Consider the following 20,499-nt stretch of genomic DNA (forward strand, 5'->3'; position numbering starts at 1 on the left):
CCAAACATACAAATAAGAAAGCAAAATACGGGTTTAGGAATGCACAGTTTGAAAAGTCAGATTATGAAAACCCAGGTTTATCTTTTAATCGCTGGTAAGGTATGTACAGTACAGTGTGAAACTCGATAATTCTTCTTACCCAGGGTTTAGAATAACCCCATGCACAGTATAAAAGCCCCATTGAGTCATAAACAGCATTATAATACAGGCTCAATAAAATAGACTTTGGGTAATTATCTAAGACTATTTTATGATATATAAAAAGCTCAAAGTCTGCTAGTTCAAAACGTGGCATCATGTACTTGAGATATTAGTTTATTCACATGCATATAAATATTAATAAGATACAAATAAATACTTGAAATCTAAATTTTGGAATGCTGTAAAACAATACTTTGAAAAGGAATCTCCTTTTGTGTTTTTGATAAAAAAGATTTTAATACATAAATAATATAGAAAGCAAAACATTTATAAAAGTTCCATTATGATTTTATGTATACAAAGCACAATAACAATTGAATAATTAACTTAATTCAACCAGCTGGTATGTTTTCTTAATTTAAGGATCTTTTGTACAACATGTACAGAGTAATTAGAAGTTATGTTCATGCTTTGGAATCACCAATATTATCTCTGAAATACAATTGAGTTATTAAAAGATACTTGAGAAAAAGCTTTATATACTGTATGGTCATTTACACAGTATATTGTCACAAATAAAAGTATTTTACAGTAAGCAATAAACAGGCAGCATACTTAACTGTTCACATACTTGTGGGTAGAGTTATCATAAAAACAAGTTTTAGGACTTTTATGGTCAAGGGTTGACATTTTACTTTGGTTGTGCAAGATTATCAATACTTCAATAGCTTGCATGAAGATAAATTAAATTATGTGAACTCGAAGTTCATTCTGTCTGACAAGAGACAGTCAATATTTCCTCTGTGTAGCTCACAACTGTGTACCTTTGCCTTTTCCCTCAGTGTTGCCATTGTCATCACACTGAAAGACACCATTGTCCAAAGCCAAATCCTGCTTCTTTAAAGATCCAGAACCATTACTGCTCAGTGCACTTTCCCCATCAGTCTCCACTGACTTCTTCGTGTAATGCTTAATTGAGTAATAAGCTAAAAACAGATACAGAGGTTCCCAATGAGTTACCAAGACTTTGTTTAATTCAAATGAACCATTAAAAATCACACGCATGCACAAAAGCGTGCACACGTACCCTTTTCACTTGTGTGAGACTATTAATCATTTAATTGGGAGTGTCCCAAAACTTTTTTAGATAGAGCTCAGTATTACTTACAAAGAGAAGTTATGAAGCCTGTTAACTTTGAAGAAATTGATGTTATGCTAAAATGTTTTTTGATAATAATATTCTGTTTATGCTTGATTTAATTATTATAATTGCCCGTTATTATATTCATAAAGTCAAATGGAATGAAAAAATGCCAAATTTTGAAGAATTTAAAATAGATATTAAAATATATTTAGAGACAATATTCAATGGCAAATACTTGAAAGCAAGAAAGACTATACGGTTGTCTAAGATATACAATTTTTCAAGTAAATTGCATTTCCTTTTTCTTTTTTTTTCTTCCTCCCTTGATTTTTCTTTTCATCTTACCCCTGACGTATATGGTTATATGCACTCTTGTTTGTAAACTATATTGTGTTCTTGTTAATTTTCAATTAAAAAAATAAGTTAAATAAGATTAAAAAAAACAATTTTCACTTGTCCTTTCCAGCAATGTTCTACTTCATTGCTCAAACGTTTCTAGCATGTAACAGTCGTCACAGACACTACAGTAGCACACAATGGCTATAGTACCCCATGCTTAAATGTAGTGGACACAAGTTTCATACTACCTCCAACCGCAAACCCGGCCACGACCAGCTGGAAGATACTGTAGATTAAGGGGAAGGCGAACATGAGGTCAAGCTCAGCCTGAGAGAAGGACAGCTGAGTTATTGTGCTGCACAGCTGGGAATTCTGCATTCCAGTTTCTAATGCGATGGTGCGACACCTGTGATCACGAGCATAAGAAATAAAATAAAATAAAATAAAATAGATAGGACTGTATCATCTGCTGCATTCATTTTGTGAAAAAGTCCATTCATTTTATAAAAAAAATTGATTTCACTCATGGATTTCATTTTAATGATAATCTTTGACATTGTCTTACTCAGTCAGAATTAAAGATATCAAGGATGTATTTTCACAGAATGTTCTTTACATTATGTATGATGATTTTAACAACAATAAATCGCAAAATATGACTTTATCTCAGTTTTCACATGCAGACAGAACCTGCATCCAAAACCGCTCCCTCGTTCACTCATTCACTATTCCCTATATACTTTAGTAAATGACAATTGAGTCCACTATATGGGGAAGAAGGGAACGAAAATGAGTGAGTGATTTCAGACACTGACGTAAATACGATGCGTCGGAGAGCTGTCGCAGAGATTCGTCATAAACCCTTACACCTGTGTGGCTTTACTGATTGTACTGTGAAACGGGTTACTTGCTTACTGTTTGTCACATCATTTGTCATGTTTATTGTATTAGTTAATAAGTAAGAGAACAAAACAACTGGTTGTTATATTTATTTATTAATTAATAAAATGTGTATTATATTTTAAATAAAAGATATCGCAATTATTTCGAATTTGTTTATTTTAAAAAAAGTAGAAATTAACTGACAACAATAATATAAAATTGTGTGTAAACGTAAATTTTTGGGTTTACTGTCAGTATCCTTTAGCTGATTCCACTTATGCGTTTGTGTCCCATTGCATCACGGGAAATATGAGTGAGCGAGTGTACAGCGAATGTACCCTCAAAATCAGAGTGCATTGTGGGTAAAAAGTAGTGAACGAATGTAGGGAATGAAGTTGTTCACTCAGGTTTCGGACACCACGATATAGTGCACTATATAGTGGATAGGGAGCGGTTTCGGACACAGCAAGAGTCACAAATGTCACAAATACTTTACTGTAGTGTTCTTACCTGTACCAAGGTTGTCCAACAAAGCGAGCCAGCAGAAATCCCAGACCAAATCCGATAAGGGGATAAATGGTACCAATGATCCAAAGAGAAGGAGCAATGACCCACGAGGACTGATACAGCACACCACCTATGACTGCAATGACGACGATGAGGATGATCCCTACCAGTGATCCAACCTGAACGCACACAAAACATCACACATGAAACAGCACCGTGTGTGTAAGAATGTGAAATCTGAATTCTAAACATAAAGAAACAAAAACTCACTTTGAGAATCTTTTTTGCTATTTCTGGCCACTTGCTTTTCACTAACATTCCCAAACCGACTGGCACAAGTAAGCTCACGAGTGTGATGCCTAGAAAGAGGATAATAAAACATTTTAAAAAACAACACCCCATCGCTGTTGATCTGTTAATTTGTGAGAAACTCCACCATACACTCTAAAACATTATGCTAAATAGTACAAAAAAAATGTAATCATAGGGGAACCATTTTTAATGCTACAGGGCACTTATATAGCACCTCTGTAGAACCATAAGTGGTGCTAAAGCATGTCTATAGCACAACTTATGGTTCACCATACAGTGAAAAAAATTATTCATTCAATTTACTCAATTTTTTAAGGTAAGTGGTTGCAGTCAATTTATTTAAGCTACATTTATACAAAAAAGATTAGTAAAGTAAAATAAAATAAAAAAAAATTTGTTTAAACGTAGCTTAAATAAATTGATTGCAACCACTTACCTTAAAAAAATTGAGTAAATTGAATGAATATTTTTTTTCAGTGCAGTAAAATATGGTTCTGTTTAGCACTAAAAATGGTTTGCCTATGATTAAGAGCCAGTGAACCACTTTTAGTACTATTAAGCACCATTTTTTTTAGAGTGTACACTTAACTAATATTAGAACAAGTGAGTTTTACCAATGCTTTCATAAGGGATTTGGAGAGAATCAGCTGACGTCCAGATTGAGGTGTAGACCAACAAACAAAGAGGCATCATGCCCAGCGCCAGGATTGAAGAACATGCGGTCATGCTGATACTGCAAGCAGTGGGCATCATAAGTGCATTGTGTTAGTAGGGTTTTATTTATGATTATGACCCTTTTACCGTTCTTCATGTGTAAGACAACCATCTAAACCAGTCAATGGTACTAAGATGTTGATTTAATTTAGTTAAACCCTTAAAACAGAAATTACAACTTTAAAATAAAAATATTACGGCTAGTTGATTTAATTTAGTTAAACCCAACAGAAATTAGAATTTTAAAATAAAAATATTAGGGCTGTCTAAATCAGGGGTGGGGAACCCTGGTCCTGGAGGGCCACTGTCCTGCAGAGTTTAGTTCCAACCCTAATTAAACACACCTGAAAAATCTAATTAAAGTTTTCAGGATTACTTGAAAATTTAATTCAGGTGTGTTTGTTTAGGGTTGGAACAAAACTCTGTAGGACAGTGGCCCTCCAGGCCCCAGGGTTCCCCACTCCTGGTCTAAATGGTCCAATGTGAAATCCAAGCTTAAGTTTTATAAGATTAGCATAATTGATTTCACTCTTTATTTCAGTTTTTGACATGACGTTACTCAGTCAATATTAAAGATATCTACATTATTTTTCACAGAATGTTCTTTACATTATGTATAAAAAAGTTAATCACAAAAACTGCTTTAGCTTTCAAAAGTTTTCAAAGGCAGTGTCCAGGCAAGTTTAGTGTTAATAAAGCACAACCAAATACTGTGATATTCTCAAACATTGAACAAATAACAACAACAACAACAATTTTTTTATCTCTAACTGAACGTGTTAAACTAATATGTGAGTTTAATTCAATCAATTTGTGTAGATGAGTAAATGCATATAGACAGACTGATTTCTACAGCAGTCATATTCCCTGAATGAAAAAAGAATGATGCACGACTTATGATGGTCTCACCTTAGGTCCATATCCCCATCGAGCCAGTAGCAGATAATATTCGAGCTGGAACCTCCAGGACAACATCCCATAATAACAATGACTACAGCCTGAATGGGAAGCACATTGAATGCCAGAGAGAGTGCGAAGGCTGTAAAAGGCATGATGCCGAACTGGCACAAGAATCCGATGAAAATGCCCCAAGGTCTGCGAATGTGTCCCCAAAGTTTTTTGGCTTCAACAGTGCAACCCATTGAAAACATCACCATGGCGAGCATGACGGTCATCACGATGCTCATTACAACCCCAAGGACTTCATTGAATTTATTAGGGGGCATGAGGCAGGATTTGCCCGAGCATATGGTGGCATTGGCAGGGCAGACGGGCTGTGGCGTGCACATGTTGATTAAAATGAGTTCGAATGAAACGCTGAAGAATTAAACGTACCGTGTGCTCCGCAGGGTTGTCAGTCAGAAAACTGAAGATGTAGATTCCAGTCACAAGGTTGAGAAGATGACGGTCCTGTTTTCTGAGAGGTCAATTTGAAGAAAGTGCTATAAAATCCCAGATTTTCTTTGCTTCAGGTCTGATACATTTTCTGAAATACTCCTCGCAAACCCTTCTCTCTATGTGACAAGCAACTTGGACTTTTACACTCCCTGCACACCTTTAATATCTGCCAGGTGCCTATAAAATTTAAAAGCCAAAAGTTGCAAAATAAAAAATTAACTAGCTGCAAATGTTTTATGGGGTCAGTGTCCAAATGCAAACACATAAAAGAAGAGAGTGTAAAAACGAAGTTAAATTTGATCACAATAAATGTGATTGCACCATCTTGCGTTTTTATAACATTGTGGCCCTTAAATTTTATTGTTTATCTCCAGATATAGCCCTGTATCATCAACAATCCTGAGTGCAGAAGAAAGGATGCCTGCCTGTCATGATGCTTTACAGTATGTGCGTCACAGAATAAAGAACCATAAACTTTACAATTATTTTTAATTAGATCCATTAGAATATGTGACCCTGTGAAATCCCAGCTAAAGTGTCAATCTTATTATGAGTTTAATATGTTTAATATTTAATCTTTATTCAGTCAATATTAAATATATTAAGGTTATATTTTTACAGAATGCTAATTAGATTATGTAGAATGAATTTGAACAGTAAACGGTAATCACAAAAAATACTTCAGTGGGTTTTCACAGGCAGAGTCACATGTAGCACATAGTTTTTTCCATTCAATAACCAATATATCTACACAAACCATTGACCACAAAGTTAAATTTTAAAAAACAAATCTCATTTATACAGTTAGAGCTTGCAGGGGCAATTCAGCACAAAGTTCGACTGAATACTTACGCAGTGTCCTCGTGAGGTATGTAAAAATATAAAGGCATAAACAAGGTAATGATAACACTGTTAAAATGTTTCACCCAATAATTAAATAATAAATTACTCTGTATCATGTCGTTTCAAACCTATGTGGCCTTGATCTACTTTCTTCCATAAAATACAAAGGGTACATTTTTTTCAGTAAACGAATGTCATATAGCCACTTTTTCTATTAAATGAATGTGATGGCAGAACCATTAAAGTATCATAAAAGTTGGACAAATGACATCTGAAGTCTTTGATTAGTTTTGTGCCAAGACCAGACAGAACGGAGATTGCTGCCTGTTGCGTGCTGTGTACTGTTGACTTTGTACTGTATACATGCAAATAAGAGAATTAACACAGGGATTACCCATCTTGAGACCAGGCTCCCCAAAATCAATTAATAACCCTGGGCAAAGTTACATTTTAAAGGTGCCAAAGAATGCATTGATACAATATGTTACATTTTTCTCTGATATCTACATAGAATGTATGTGGCTTTAATTAGTGCAAAAATGATCCAGAAATGGTTTTACAAGTCCATTTATAAACATTTGCTCCCGCAATGAAATGGTCTATTGTTATTTAAAAAGGTTCTTGAATAATAATTTTGGCTGTTTCTATGAGCAACTAATTCCCATAGCTCTCTGTAGGTTTAAGCAAACCTTATGTTTGAGCCTTTATTAGACAGAGATAAAAAAATTGAGGAACAATCGATTATTCAGAGATTAGAAATGGACAATTCGGAGTGGTAAGTAATTGTAACATCAATAGTAGAACTAGCGCTAACTCAGCCGTCACAACATTATTTTTAGCATTGTAACAAAATTGAATGTGTAATAAAATGTTCTGTTTAACTGTCACAGTCAGTGTTATGTTGAGATTGTCTTCATTTTTATCTGTCTTTTGAATGCACAAAGTTTACAATCGTGTTTGAGGCTCACGATGTCATTAGGGGAGAGCAGGGGCGAAAGTAACATTTATTCAGAAAAACTGAATTTTAAAAGATTATGTTTTGGACAGAGATATATTTTTGCTGTGGTCAATAACAACTGCTGTGTTGTCTATCAATACCAGTTGGAATTTTGATCAAATATTAAACGACTACAATATAATTTCACTTTGATCATAAGTAGCGCATTGTTACTTTTGACCCTGTCAGCCGGGATGAAAGTAACACACAGGTGCGTTGAAAGTAACACAACAAAACAAGATAGATTTTTGTGTTACACTTGTTTTTAGTAAATATTCATGACTATGACCTTGTAAGTATGTAACTGCAAACATATTTTGTTGCTTATCTTTACAAAAAAATATGAAATTACATTTTCATTTTAAATTTCAGTTTTATCAAATGTTTCAAAGGCAACCTGACAGTACAAATTTAAATTGTTTAGAAAAAAGTTAGAATTATATACATTTTCAACATAATGCAACAGTATTAGCAGCTGGACAAAAATAACAAGTGTAACTTTTGTCCCACCAGGAACTCCTGACATTTAAACCTGATTTACTTTTTTTTTTAAACTCTGAGACGTCAAACTTTAAAAAGTGTTAGAGCACTAAATAACCTGTAGATTGATCAGTACTATAACACATGAAACCAGAAACACAACGCGTTATAAGAAAAAAATTGACTGCTTTAGGATTTTACTTATCATGGTTGAAAACAGCTCTCCGGATCTAGACACTCAAAAAGGTGAGGAAATAATGCAATATTTGTCAGCTCTGTCAAGGGTAGTGTGCTAGATGCTGTCAGGGACGATTCTAGAATTTTCATTTTAGGTGGGCTCAGCCCCCCAATAAGGGTATAATAAAAAGATTAAATAAATAAAATAAAAAAGTTTGAATACACTGTAAGGTTAGGTTTATATACAAACAGTGGCAGAGGGCGGTGGACAAGGCTAATTTATGGGGTCCATAGTCCATGAAAGAAAAGGATGTGTAGAAAATATTCCTATAGGCTACTGCACTGACTGCATGGATTACTGGCACAGATGTAAACATAATGCAAGGCTGAATTTTAAAGTTTTTCTATTTCTCACATCTGATTTACAGTCTGTTAATGAAACAAAAGATCTCATGTTAACTGCAGTAACTTTTGTAAAAGATGTTCAGGAAATTTTAACTCCACCATAAACCTTAAACTTAACAATAAGGATATTTGGCAAAAAAGTAATTTGGTCTATTTAAAATAAATATGGATTCATCTTTGTTACAAATATGCAGTTAGCCAGTCATAGCAGTAAGTGGTTTTCTCTTCCTCTTTTCTTTAGTTCTACTTTAAAGGGATGGTTAACCAAGAAAGAAAAATTCTCACTCTCATGTTGTTGCAAAACATGTATTCATTTCTTTGTTCTGGTGAACACAAAGTAAGATATTTTGAGGAAAGTTTGAAACCAAATCTTTCATGAGCCCTATTCACTTCCATAGTATTCTTTTCTCCTACTGTGGAAGTGAATGGGGCTTTTGATCGGTTTAGTTACAAACATTCCTCAAAATATCTATCTTTGTGTTCTTTAGAACAAAGACATTTATACAGGTTTGTAACAACATAAAAGTGAATTTTTATTTTTGGGTGAACTATCACTTTAAACTTCAACATGCCTGCCTATGAGACCGAATGAAATAAAATGTTTACATTCGTTTAAAAATGTCATAGTTGTTTACTATGACACTCACTTAGACAGCTATTTTGAGACATGTTTATGTGAATTTGTCCACTAATTCACACTCTAAAAACGTTGGGTTGTGCCAGTTGGGTTAATTTGTTGGGTTGTTTTATCAGTGTTGGGTAGTTTTTTGTGTAACCCAACTCGATGATAAACAAAGGTCTTCTGAGGGTAATCCGCACCATTTTGTTGTATAAATATCAATATTTAAAGGAACAGTATGTAGGATTGTGGCCAAAACTGGTATTGCAATCACAAAACGTGTGGCTAAAAATGCTGCAATCACACAGCTGGTGGCCAATACACAAAATGACAACATAAACATCAGTTGAGGGCTGCAACTCCACTTTTTAAATGACAATATCCTGGCCGGACTGCTGTTGTCAGTGATATAAGTATTTGAAATGAAAATGATTTCTTAATGTCTAGTGACATTTCAGGGCCATTTAATGATTAATTTATATACATTTCTTACATACTGTTCCTTTAAAACTTTATAAATGAAAAAAAAAACTAGCTTCCGGTAAGGCCACCTGTTTTCAGATGAAGCACCATTTACTACACACAGCTGTAGTTCACTGACAAGCTAGGCCACATAGCGTTCATTATCGCATAAATTAACATTGAAGTTTTATAGAAAATTAATGCATGATTTGTCATTTTCAGAGTTCAAAAGACTTCTCTGTGTTATTCCCTGACCATGCCGAACATGGGCATTGCATTTTACATTTACATTTATACAACAGAATCCTGCAACTTCCCAGCCAGGAACATCAACAAATCACCTCCAGGTACACTTGGGAATACAATAGTTGTTTGCTGAGTATTATGACAATAAAGTTACTAATTTAAACTAAACATTAATTTCTACAGAACCCCATGATGATATTCCAATTCTGTCTACAAAAGTGGGAAGAAAATCTTAAGTCTACATGTAAGCAATGGAAGTATTACACACTTTGCTTTGCAAGCAACCTAAAACATTTAATATTTTGTTGGTGAACTAGCAAGTAGACATAGAGTTAAAACTCAGACAAGTAAAATTGTCTTTCACTCGCACATCCAAAACATTAACTTTAGGGACAAACGTTAACGGCCAGCCCTGTATTCATTACATAATATATGCTAATAAAGTGTTGGCTATATTAAGTAATAAGGGCAAGTATTCAGGTTGTTGCGAAATCTGAAAATTGGTCTTACTGCCAGGTAAAGCGACGTGGCAGAATCTGAAATTACTGTGAATCTGAGGTATTGGCATGAACAAAGGGTATATTGCAAGGTTATTGAAATAAAACAGAAATGTATAAATATCATGACAATTAGATGGTATATTTGTGTGTATGAACTATAAATTGTTTGGTTTTCTATAATAATGCTTCTTCATGCATTTTGCTTGCATTCTAACAAGTGTTTTGTCTGTTTCAACAGGTTGGGACCAACATGGTTGCATTCTTCTGAGAGGCTGAGGTGACAAAACCATTTCCTTTTGTTCTTGGCTTGTAAGATGGCAATCTCTGCCATCAAGCCTTTGTGCCTTAGCACACGGGCTATTGTTGAGTAACACGACTGCGCGTCACTTTTTTAAGTTCAGTCCAAACGAACACAATCTCATCATACAGTAAATAGATCACTTCAAGAATAAACACACGTTGTTGAGTTTGGTTGGAGTATTATTGGAGTATTTCACTGTATTGCATAGATGGCTGAACGCGCTAAAAGTCGTTGACTAGAGAGGGAGAAGAGCTGAAGTCTGCCCTGCTGTCGTTTTTATATACAATTTTAATGGGACTGAAGCGATCACGGATCCGTGTACAGTTTACGGAGCTAACATAGAAAAAAAATGGCCTATTGATGCCCATGGATGCCGTCATAGTTTGGAATGCAAATGTTATCAGGGCTCGGGGAAAATCGCTTTGTTACTTTCGTCCCACACTACTTTTGCCCCAGTTAACCCTTACTACAGTTTTTCATACTACGGCACCTTTAATTTTATTTTCATGGTTTACTCATGCTGCTTAATTTTGGTTTAAAGCTTTAAGGAACAGAATTAAACTTGAAAAATTAGCATTTTTGTCACTTTATTTGGAAGAACACTCATCAGCATACAAGATGAAATTCCAGGTTCCTAACTAATCAGCCCATCCTCACCCCATGGCGTCAATATTTGACGCCACTTGACCATCCGTCAATATGTTACGCGGAGGGTATACCCTTCGCGTCATTTTTTGACTAACTGGGGACTTCAATACTATTGAGTCCGTTGCATTCTCTTTCCTATTTTCGTACCATTTTCTTACCATTTTCGCGTCGGTTTAGGGTTAGATTTACATAATGACATCCCTACCCAAACCTATCCCTAACCCCAATGTCAGGCGACAACTGTTTAATTTCGCGTACCTAATAGTATTGAAGTCCCCAGTTCGTCAAAAAATGACGCGAAGGGTATACCCTCCGCGTAACATATTGACGCATGGTCAAGTGGCGTCAAATATTGATGCCATGGGATGAGGATGTGTTGAACTAATTCCTCAAAATGTGTTGTTAAATCTGTATGGGGCGGTTTCCCAGACATGGCTTATCCTAGATCCAGACTTAAATGCATGTTGGAGCTGCTTTAATTTCAAAACAGCTTGCCCTGACATATTTTAACATAAATCAGTAACATTGTTTTGTCTTAAGATGCACACCAATATTGTTTTTTGTGAGGTACGTTTGTAAGAAACTACCTAAATGTCCTAAAATAACTAAGACCTAGTCCTGGATTAATCTAAACCTTGTCTGGAAATCCGCCTCATGTGACATGAATTAATTTAATTCTACACATTCATGGACAATTCAGGGAGTTTATTCTGTGCTGCTGGTACAGTATATGAAAAGGTGTTACGATTATTGCCAATGAAAATTATGTACATCAAAACATCTAAAAAAATTAAAGAACAATGATGGACATTTGCATAATCAAGAAACATTTCAGATATCATTTACAGATGTTAAACTGCTTTTATCTGAAATAAGTTATCCTCATCTTACAGTATATACATCTGTGTGGCATCAGAGACGGCATTACCATCGGTCATGTCCGTTTAGGAGTAAGTTGAAGATTTCCTGTTACATGTGCAATGAAACACCTGAGCAGGTACATTCCAGAAAACTGTATTGAACTGTAGGTCACAGGGAGGAACAAGAGGTAAGGATAGAGAAAAACAAAGTTACATACATAAATATACACATATTTATTTATGTGTATATTTATTTATTGTATTGTACTATATATTTTATGTATACTAATGAATGCGTTCATACAGCTCAATTGGTAAATCATTTCGTTAGCAGTGAAAAGGTCATTGGTTCAAACCCAGTGAAAAATATCCTGTTAAAATGTTCAACTTGAGGTACTGTAAGTTGCTTTAAATAAAAGCATCAGCCAAATGCAACATTTTTAATGTAATGCACAACGAATTGTATGTTCCTTATTATCTTATCAGTGAAAATCTGACTTCCTGTATTGACACAAAGATAGAGACTTCATAACTCTGAACTCTGACAAACTGCTGCAGATGAGGTGTGCGAGCTTCTAATGTTCTGGCCTTATCTTATCAGTAACTAAAGGAAAGTAATCTTTCTTATTCTTATAAAACTAAAGATCAGATGCCAGGGAACTGCCATATTTGAAGGACAGGACTTATCTAGTCAACGATGACCAAGCATTTATAATATGTACCATGGACATAACACCAAATGAGGTGATTAAGAGTATACGCACATCATTTACTCATCATTGACACATCATTATCTGAGGCAGATCTCATAAAGAATGTGCAGGCTCATAAACACATCAGCACCAGAACACTGGTGAAATATATGTGTTTAATAGTTTTAAACCTTCTTGAATGATCATTATTACACTGTTAAAGGAAAAAAATACAAAAGAGCTGTGTGCAAGACATTAAACAGAAATAAATTTGACTTTAAATGTGTCTAAGTATCTCACCTCACTAAAAAGGGCTGTGGAAAACATGTGCTGGTTTGATTCTTGATAAAGTCTCGCAGCTGTACCATCAAGGCCAACAAAGCGCCCCGTCTGGTTCTGTCTATTTTAGTCACCACCAGCTAAATTATGACAGAAAGACAAAAAATTGTTATTTTAATTTCAGCCTTATTAGTATATATTAAATATTGCGGGATGTTAATTTTATGAATTTAAAGAAATAAATTAATGCTATGCCTTTAATGAGTGGAAAGAATTACTTTTAGGGGTTCACACTGTGTGCAAATATGATTTGTTTGGTCCACTAACTACCTGTCCATACTGAAATCACATCCATTTGTTCATTGTAGTCAATGTGCATTGGTTGCTATCGTAATTGTAAAAATAGCAGTAAAAGGAGCTTTTTTTTCTAGCACAACTGAACTTGTTGTCACTGTGGAAAGAGGAACTGCTAAAATATTTACATTGAATGCACTTTGGAAAAAAGTGTCTGAAAACATTGTAAATATTACTTTGCATTGCATATGAAATTATATTCACATTGTATAAAGTATAATCAAATATTGATAAAAAATAAACAAGGGTGGTTTCCAGGGCTTAAGTCTAGTCCAAGACTAAAATGTTTGTTTGAGCTGTCTTAACTAAAGGCAGCTTGTACTGCCATATCTTAAAATATATCAGTGCCATTGTCTCAAGATGCACACCAGTAATGATTTTTGTAAGGTATGTTTATAAAGATTACGTAAATGTCTTAATATAACTAAGGCCTTGCCCTGGCTTAATCTAAACCCTGTCTGGGACACCACCCCAAAGTGTAGTACTGTATAGTATAGTATAGTGTAGTATTAGTATAATATAGTATCCAATCTAGCTGCTCAAACTCAAATGCTATACCTAAAAAACACAAATATGAATGGGTTTGTAAAAATATTTTTAAAATTGTATTTTTGCTGATAAAATTCCAGTGTACCATAGGAGGAACACTGTATTAATTGACAGAAAACTTCATCAAATACAACAACTCAAAAACAAAAAGCTAAACATGTCACATATATTTGGAAAGCTGAAATTCGAATGATGTTAACCCTTTTAAGATACAATCAACACAGCAGGTACAATTTGTGTCATTTTAAAGCATTTTTTAAAAACATTTTTCAGGAATTTTAAGGGGTTAATTAAACTATCCCCAACACTTAGATAACTACAACATAGTATTATAATGACCCCTGCTGGTCAGTCACAGTAAAGGCATACAAAAATACTCACCACATAAGGCAAACTAAACTCCTCTAACATCTCCACAGCAACTAAATCTGCCCTCTGCAGACCTACACCACTATCCACCAGCAAGAATGTCCTCACCAGACTAGAGACACATAATACAATAAAGGAATAATCATAGTAATGAAGGACTCAATGTAAAACCATAAACATTCATCTTTCATCAACAGCAGACATAGCACACCATGTCCACAAAGTTTCTTGCATAAACTTTAACATCTTTTACTACTACTGAACAAAAGCACACAAAAAGAAACATACTTTTGAAAAAAATCACAACAGCATCATACTTCTGACGTTCTTGAAGGTATGGTTCCACCATCTCCACAAAGTCCTGTGGGGCCCTGTGTCCGTACCCCGGCATGTCCACTAAAGTAAATGCCTTTCCCACAGTGAAGAAATTCAACTTTTTAGTGTGGCCCTGTTTAAAATGTAAGATAACTGAGAATGAGAATTTAGGAGAAAGTAGAAAAACTTAAAACTAAAAATCTCACAAACAATGAATGAACGACATTTGAGCAATATAAAATTACACAATGAAAAAGAAAACTAACAAGTTTAATCCCAATACGAGCTCACCGGAGTTTTAGAGATGCGCACATCTACCTCTGGAGCAAGAGAAAACAAGGCTCGGATGAGAGATGACTTTCCCACATTACTTCTGCCTATAAAACATACCTGTAGAAACATGAACACAGAGGACACTGAAACAAAGTGAGGAATGTCTAGTAGTCCAAAAAGAATTTTGACATTTAATCCATGCATGGATTAGTACTACCCCCCCACTGGGATAGATGAAGTAGCCGAGAATGAGGCAATGGGGTTAAGGAGGGATGCTGCCACGGGACAGAGGTGAGGGATGGCTATATACTGTATAGACACCTCTTCACACTGATAAGTTGGATCACATGACCATGGTCCTCCCGAACTTAGTTACATAAACTTAATTTTGTAACTAGAAATAAAACCTTTTTTTATTTCAATGAAATTCTTACAATGATCTAACAGCATAACACTATGATGAATAAACATCTTACCTCTGGCTGTTTAAGCACAGGTACATGGTCCATCCGGACTGCAGAAGAGAAAAAGTCAATGTGGTTTCTATGGGAGGGAGTGAATAGCGTCTCTGCCTGGTGGAGGTCATCCAAGCTGGGATGGAAGATCTTGAATTCTGCCTGATCGACTTGGGGATCCAGGTGCTCCTCCAGACCACTGAAGGGATACAGAAGACCCTGGCGTCTCCTCTCTGAGAGAAGACATGCATGTTTGACGGAGGCCAGTTGATGGACTCTCTTCAGGACCAAAGACCAACATGATATATGTGGCTGTAGAGCTCTTATCCGCAGCATTGTGTTACTTATACATTCACGTGGATAAGTGTTGTTGTTTTGTGATGTTTTTCAGTGAAAGCTTACAAATCTATCTGTTGGGAACCAGCACCGTATCTCTTAAAAGGCCATTTTAAATAGATTTCAAACTATTTTGCAAATAGAAATGTCTAAGTATGCATAAACCTTAGGTAAGTATTTGTAATTATAATACAAAACACTTAAACACATCTTACTCTCAACTCGAGGTCTGCCTTAAATTTATTCATAAAATAAACGTGAAATGTTATGGGGTCAAGGAAAACTGAAATAGATCCGCTAGCCGAAAAGCAACATTTATAAACGTATTATCTTCTTCTTGGGAGATTTTTAAATTACTACTACAAAAGGAGAGTACGAAATGTAAATTTATTGATTTCTAAAGCTGCCATGTTTATCGCGTGTGTTTGGTTAGTATCATACCGAAAGAAACAAACTCTCGCACTAAAGTTCCGCCTTATGTGTGTGATGGTGAAGACCACTGATCAGTGGTGAGGAAGTATTTTAATTACTTCATCATAAATATCAGTTTTAATGGAATATGAAACTAGATATATATTTACTGTTTTAAAATAAGTAAGTTATTCGCAAATTTTATTTAGCCTGTAGCATATCCTGTTGAGCACATTTTGCACGATGACGAGTAAGTTGCTTTGACATCTGCCATAATATTCGTTTATTCATTCAAAACACGTTTGTGCTTTAAAATATGTACACGCTTTTTTGTTTTAAACCTTAACAAGTTACGTTTTGGGCCAAATGATAAACAAAGATTATATGACTAACACACTTTTTACAGAAGGGGGCAGCAAAGTCCGCAATTTCTAAAACATGAGACGTGCAAACAAATGCGTTTGTTTGCCTTCAAACAGCACTCAATGAAGTCGAATAAAAAGAGTGATTTCTATATGTTTTTTAAACTGGTGGTATTTCTTTGGTTATTTATTTGAAGAAAACAAACTCGTAATTTGTATAGTTTTACAGTTTTTGGTTAAGTCACAGAAATACATATATGTTGATACATTCCTAATAAAAATAATCGATATGTTAAAAAAACAGGTTTTTCTGAATTTATGCATGGTAATAATACGTATCGGACTTTAATTCAATATAATGCTGATGTAGGCTTAGACTATTTACCAAAATCCTGTTTATAGAGCGACAGGAGCAGGAAGTTAGCACTGATTCTGAAACAGCCACCCCTACACTGTCAGGTATAAAGTTATAAAGGCTGTGGCTGTACCTAAAGGGTGCATATTACTACCAGAGGTAGATATTAGTACCTCTAAGGTACATATTATCACTATCCTATAAATCAATATTATTGGTCACTCTTTATTTTTATCAGTGACTTTTGCAAATATTTAACCAATAAAACGTGTTAAAAAGTCCTGGTCAACTTACACTGTGTCCTAATTAAACTTGATGCTGTGACATACGATAAAAGGTATCTCTTGTCCTAACCAGCCACAACGAGCGACAGTGAATTTTGTCTTAGAAATGGTTTCTTTAGAATGCCGCAAAGATGATGTATTTTTGTAGGCCAACCTGGACGTTACAGTACACTGTTCCCTTGCCAAAAAGCTCATTCATTTTTCCCATAGACTTTTGGATTATCGCAAAACATAAGCTCTGTGTTTAACAAAGTTTATGACACTTACAAGTTTTGTCCAACAAGATCTTCACAGATGAACACAACTTTTCTCTCGACATCAATGTCATCACCACCAAGACCAAACTTCTTTCAAACAGTATAAAACACATTTAAAAACATGTTTTTCAATATGGCGGAATGACATGGAAGTCTTCTTGGACTTACCCGTTCAATGTAAATAAAGAGAAAAAAATCCTAAGCTTACAAAGAAAAGTCAGATCATTGGCAGAAGTCATTTGACACCAATGAGGACATATTTATGAATAAAGACATTGATTTTAACTAATGAAATACTTGAAAAACTACACATTTTCCCTTTAACATTAAACACAATGGACTGACATACAGATTACAGTAACAGAGATGAAAAGAAAAATTGGTAAATGTCAAGTTTAACAGAAGTAGAATAAATGACAAGTACTGTTGTCAAGACTCTGGAATTAAGCACTGGAGTGAATAATCATAGTGCAACACAAAAGAATAAAAAAAAATAAAAAAAAGAATAAAATGACTTGGATGGATGCATATAAATAAATAGAGAGGTCCAGAGTAAACTACAGTAATATATAATACAATGGGCTACATTCAGAATAGAATAGCTATATTAAGATAAATCTGTCAGCAGTATGCTACATTGCTGTCACATTACCTTCTTACCATTTTTTCAAGGCAATGATATATAAAGGAGAGGCAGCTGCCGTCCTCTCACACACACATACACATACACATTGTTTAATACCCCATAATGGGACAAGCACTCGTTAATGTGACACTGAGTGATGTTCACCCTGACCTCTCCTCCTCTGTCATCTCATTTGCATGTTAACCATCCTGCCTGCTTTCACATTGCATTGTGACCGACACACAAAAGGGCGTCTGCCACTCCGAATGGCTCCGCCTCACCCCTATTCTGTTTGTGCGTGTGCGTTTAAAGAATCAAGCCATATTCTTCCTAGATGACTTGACACAAAAAGAAAGGTCAATCGTTCAAACAGCTTAAGAGACTCATGGAATGTAACTTACATCTGGCACACAGTTTTATATGTCACAATCTCAAGTGAAAATGACACAGGTCAATGGGATGAATACATGCACTTTATCTAACACGTATGCACACATAGCACACACACACACAAAGGATGACTTCTGCTCTTGCCACACACTCCAGGTGGTGTCTGCTTATCCTTTGTGTGTTTTTTATAAGAAGGGAGGAAACACGCAGGGCATGATACTGCAGTCTGGTTCAGTGTTCAGTGACCTCAGTACATTTCATGTCAGCAGTGCTGTCCATTTATCGATAAAATAATATTTGTGACCACTGCAGGCAAAATTAGTGCATGTGAAAGAAAGTATAAATTTCAATTTTGGTCAAAATTGAGGTTTTTATAAAACCTAAGTAGCCCTTGTGTAGCGATCCCAATGCTTTAAATTCCCATAAAACATCTAAAATGATCTTTATTTGTACATTTCTGAGAGGTGTACAGCATTAATACAATGATGCATGCATCTAAAATAAAAGCGTCAGCTAAATAAATAAGTTATCTATATGTGCGGCTGACATTTTAGTTTCAGATTTAAAACATGCAAATATTAGAAAATATAGGGCAGGATTGCTTGGTGTAAAAAAAGTTATTAAGAGAGATAAAGTTTGAAGCATGCGCACATATGCGCAAGCCCTATATATACACATATACACAGAATTACAGTTAAAAAATATATCTGTATGCAAGAATTCGCCAAGCTATAATCTGTAATGTTCTAAGTGAATGTTTGGTCAACTGTTTGTTTTATAAATGTATTCATAAAGTCCTATTCATTTAAAAGAATGTTAGGGAATGACAATATGGTGGTGCGGTGGCTAATTGTGTCATGTGCAGTAGATTTATATTGATCAGTAACACAGAATAATGTTCTGTTTGGAGACATATGCCATTATATTAACAATGACTGACTAACATACAATATAAATTATACTTTAGAAAATAGCAAGAGTATAGCAGTACGCAAAATTGAGCATGTGTCCTGTTTTAAGCTCTTTTTGAAGAAAATGGAAGCCTGAACTGGTAGAAATAAACTAAACTACAATATCAGCAAAATAGCTACAAAAGGAAGGTTCATCATCTCTCTCTCTCTGTGTGTCTTTTTAAGACATGGTCCCATAAATATTTTGGCAGGTGGTGTTTAGAGGGTATTAGAGCTCAGTGTCTAGGATATCGATCAGAATATGTGTGCCAGGATCTGCTGAGAGGATGGGATGAGGAAGGAAAGGCTGACCTTGAGTCCGAAGGATGACTGATAAATAAACCGCGGAAAGTTAATACTCAGGAAAACAAATTATTTGGCTGTACCGATCAGAATAATTTTTTATGTATTTATTTATTTACACCACTTCAGAAAAAAACATTGCAACATAATTACTTTGTATTTTTAGAAGTAACATAATAACATATATAGTGACAAGTTACCTGTGCAAGAAACGTTCCCCATTATACATTTTTAAAATGTTTAATGAATTTGCCCCTTAATATTTTCTAAAAGTTATTCCAGAAGTTAAGTTGAGACTTAATTTTATATAGAGGACAGCATTCTGGTGGGAGAGGTTTCCATTCATTTTCAGCTAGAGTTACAGTCGGACTGGGATCTTTGGGAGTCTGGATAATATTGTGTACTGCAGTATATCATCACACACATACACGCTGTTTGTGTGAAGTGCTCCAGGTCCCGCTAAAGCTCTTCAGGGACGTGCTTGAAAGGCTGTTTATCCCCATCTAGACTTCTAGTGCTTTCATAGTCCAGTACAAGAACACATTGCAAGTAATCTGTATCTGTCCTTTACAGATGGACCAAAGGAGGCTGCAGGAAATACTGTACACACAGAGAGTAAAGAGACGCACAAGGTATTGGTGTACCAGTATGAGTTTTTCAATTGCCAAAGCTGATGGCAGCATGATCAATAACGTCTGTTTACACAGAATGATGTAGTTTATAATATAATAGTGGATGTTTAGAAATACTTACAAATATATTTAAAACCGTAAACGTGTATCAACCTAATGTGCATCTCAAATGACATCCAATAAATTGGCCTGGCTGATAATCATCAATGAGTAAATAGGGTCTGTAGAGAGATAAAGAGAGAGATAGAGAGATGCAGTAATAACAACATAGGTTTTGTGTATAAGGGATGTGGACTGGAAGGAGCCCAAGTCAAAGCTCAGGAATACAGAGGA

General features: G+C 35.1%; 2 protein-coding genes across 3 annotated transcripts; both read right to left on the reverse strand.

Moving 5' to 3' along the window:
- Positions 1 to 182: 182 nt before the first annotated feature.
- Positions 183 to 5,685, reverse strand: slc10a2 (solute carrier family 10 member 2). The gene is made up of 6 exons (XM_065251354.2): positions 4,949 to 5,685; positions 3,940 to 4,058; positions 3,284 to 3,372; positions 3,017 to 3,192; positions 1,873 to 2,030; positions 183 to 1,127 (listed from the first exon to the last, which is right to left on the reverse strand). The coding sequence occupies exons 1-6, from the start codon at positions 5,326 to 5,328 to the stop codon at positions 952 to 954; spliced, it is 1,098 nt and encodes a 365-aa protein (XP_065107426.1). The 5' UTR covers positions 5,329 to 5,685; the 3' UTR covers positions 183 to 951.
- A 6,120-nt stretch (positions 5,686 to 11,805) lies between these two features.
- Positions 11,806 to 16,026, reverse strand: gtpbp8 (GTP binding protein 8). Of its 2 annotated transcripts, none has more exons than XM_073812019.1 (6): positions 15,283 to 16,026; positions 14,825 to 14,923; positions 14,536 to 14,627; positions 14,231 to 14,330; positions 12,968 to 13,086; positions 11,806 to 12,137 (listed from the first exon to the last, which is right to left on the reverse strand). In XM_073812019.1, exons 1-6 carry the CDS (start codon positions 15,595 to 15,597, stop codon positions 12,050 to 12,052), a joined length of 813 nt encoding a protein of 270 aa, XP_073668120.1. In that variant the 5' UTR covers positions 15,598 to 16,026; the 3' UTR covers positions 11,806 to 12,049. The 2 variants fall into 2 exon arrangements, with proteins under 2 accessions (XP_073668120.1, XP_065107688.1); XM_065251616.1 differs by having other exon boundaries at positions 14,536 to 14,666.
- Positions 16,027 to 20,499: the final 4,473 nt, after the last annotated feature.

The sequence above is a fragment of the Paramisgurnus dabryanus genome, chromosome 15, assembly GCF_030506205.2.
Source record: "Paramisgurnus dabryanus chromosome 15, PD_genome_1.1, whole genome shotgun sequence".
NCBI lineage: Eukaryota > Metazoa > Chordata > Actinopteri > Cypriniformes > Cobitidae > Paramisgurnus > Paramisgurnus dabryanus.

Coding starts and splice junctions, on each gene's coding strand:
- gtpbp8 (XM_065251616.1), bottom strand. CDS start 15,597: ATGCTGCGGATAAGAGCTCTACAGCCACATATATCATGTTGGTCTTTG. Junction 14,667..14,824: donor TGCGCATCTCTAAAACTCCG/GTGAGCTCGTAT, acceptor CATTTTAAACAG/GGCCACACTAAAAAGTTGAA. Junction 13,087..14,230: donor AGTTTAGTTTGCCTTATGTG/GTGAGTATTTTT, acceptor GTCATAATTTAG/CTGGTGGTGACTAAAATAGA.
- slc10a2 (XM_065251354.2), bottom strand. CDS start 5,328: ATGTGCACGCCACAGCCCGTCTGCCCTGCCAATGCCACCATATGCTCG. Junction 3,193..3,283: donor TAGCAAAAAAGATTCTCAAA/GTGAGTTTTTGT, acceptor GTGTGCGTTCAG/GTTGGATCACTGGTAGGGAT. Junction 1,128..1,872: donor GGCCGGGTTTGCGGTTGGAG/GTAGTATGAAAC, acceptor ATCTGTTTTTAG/CTTATTACTCAATTAAGCAT.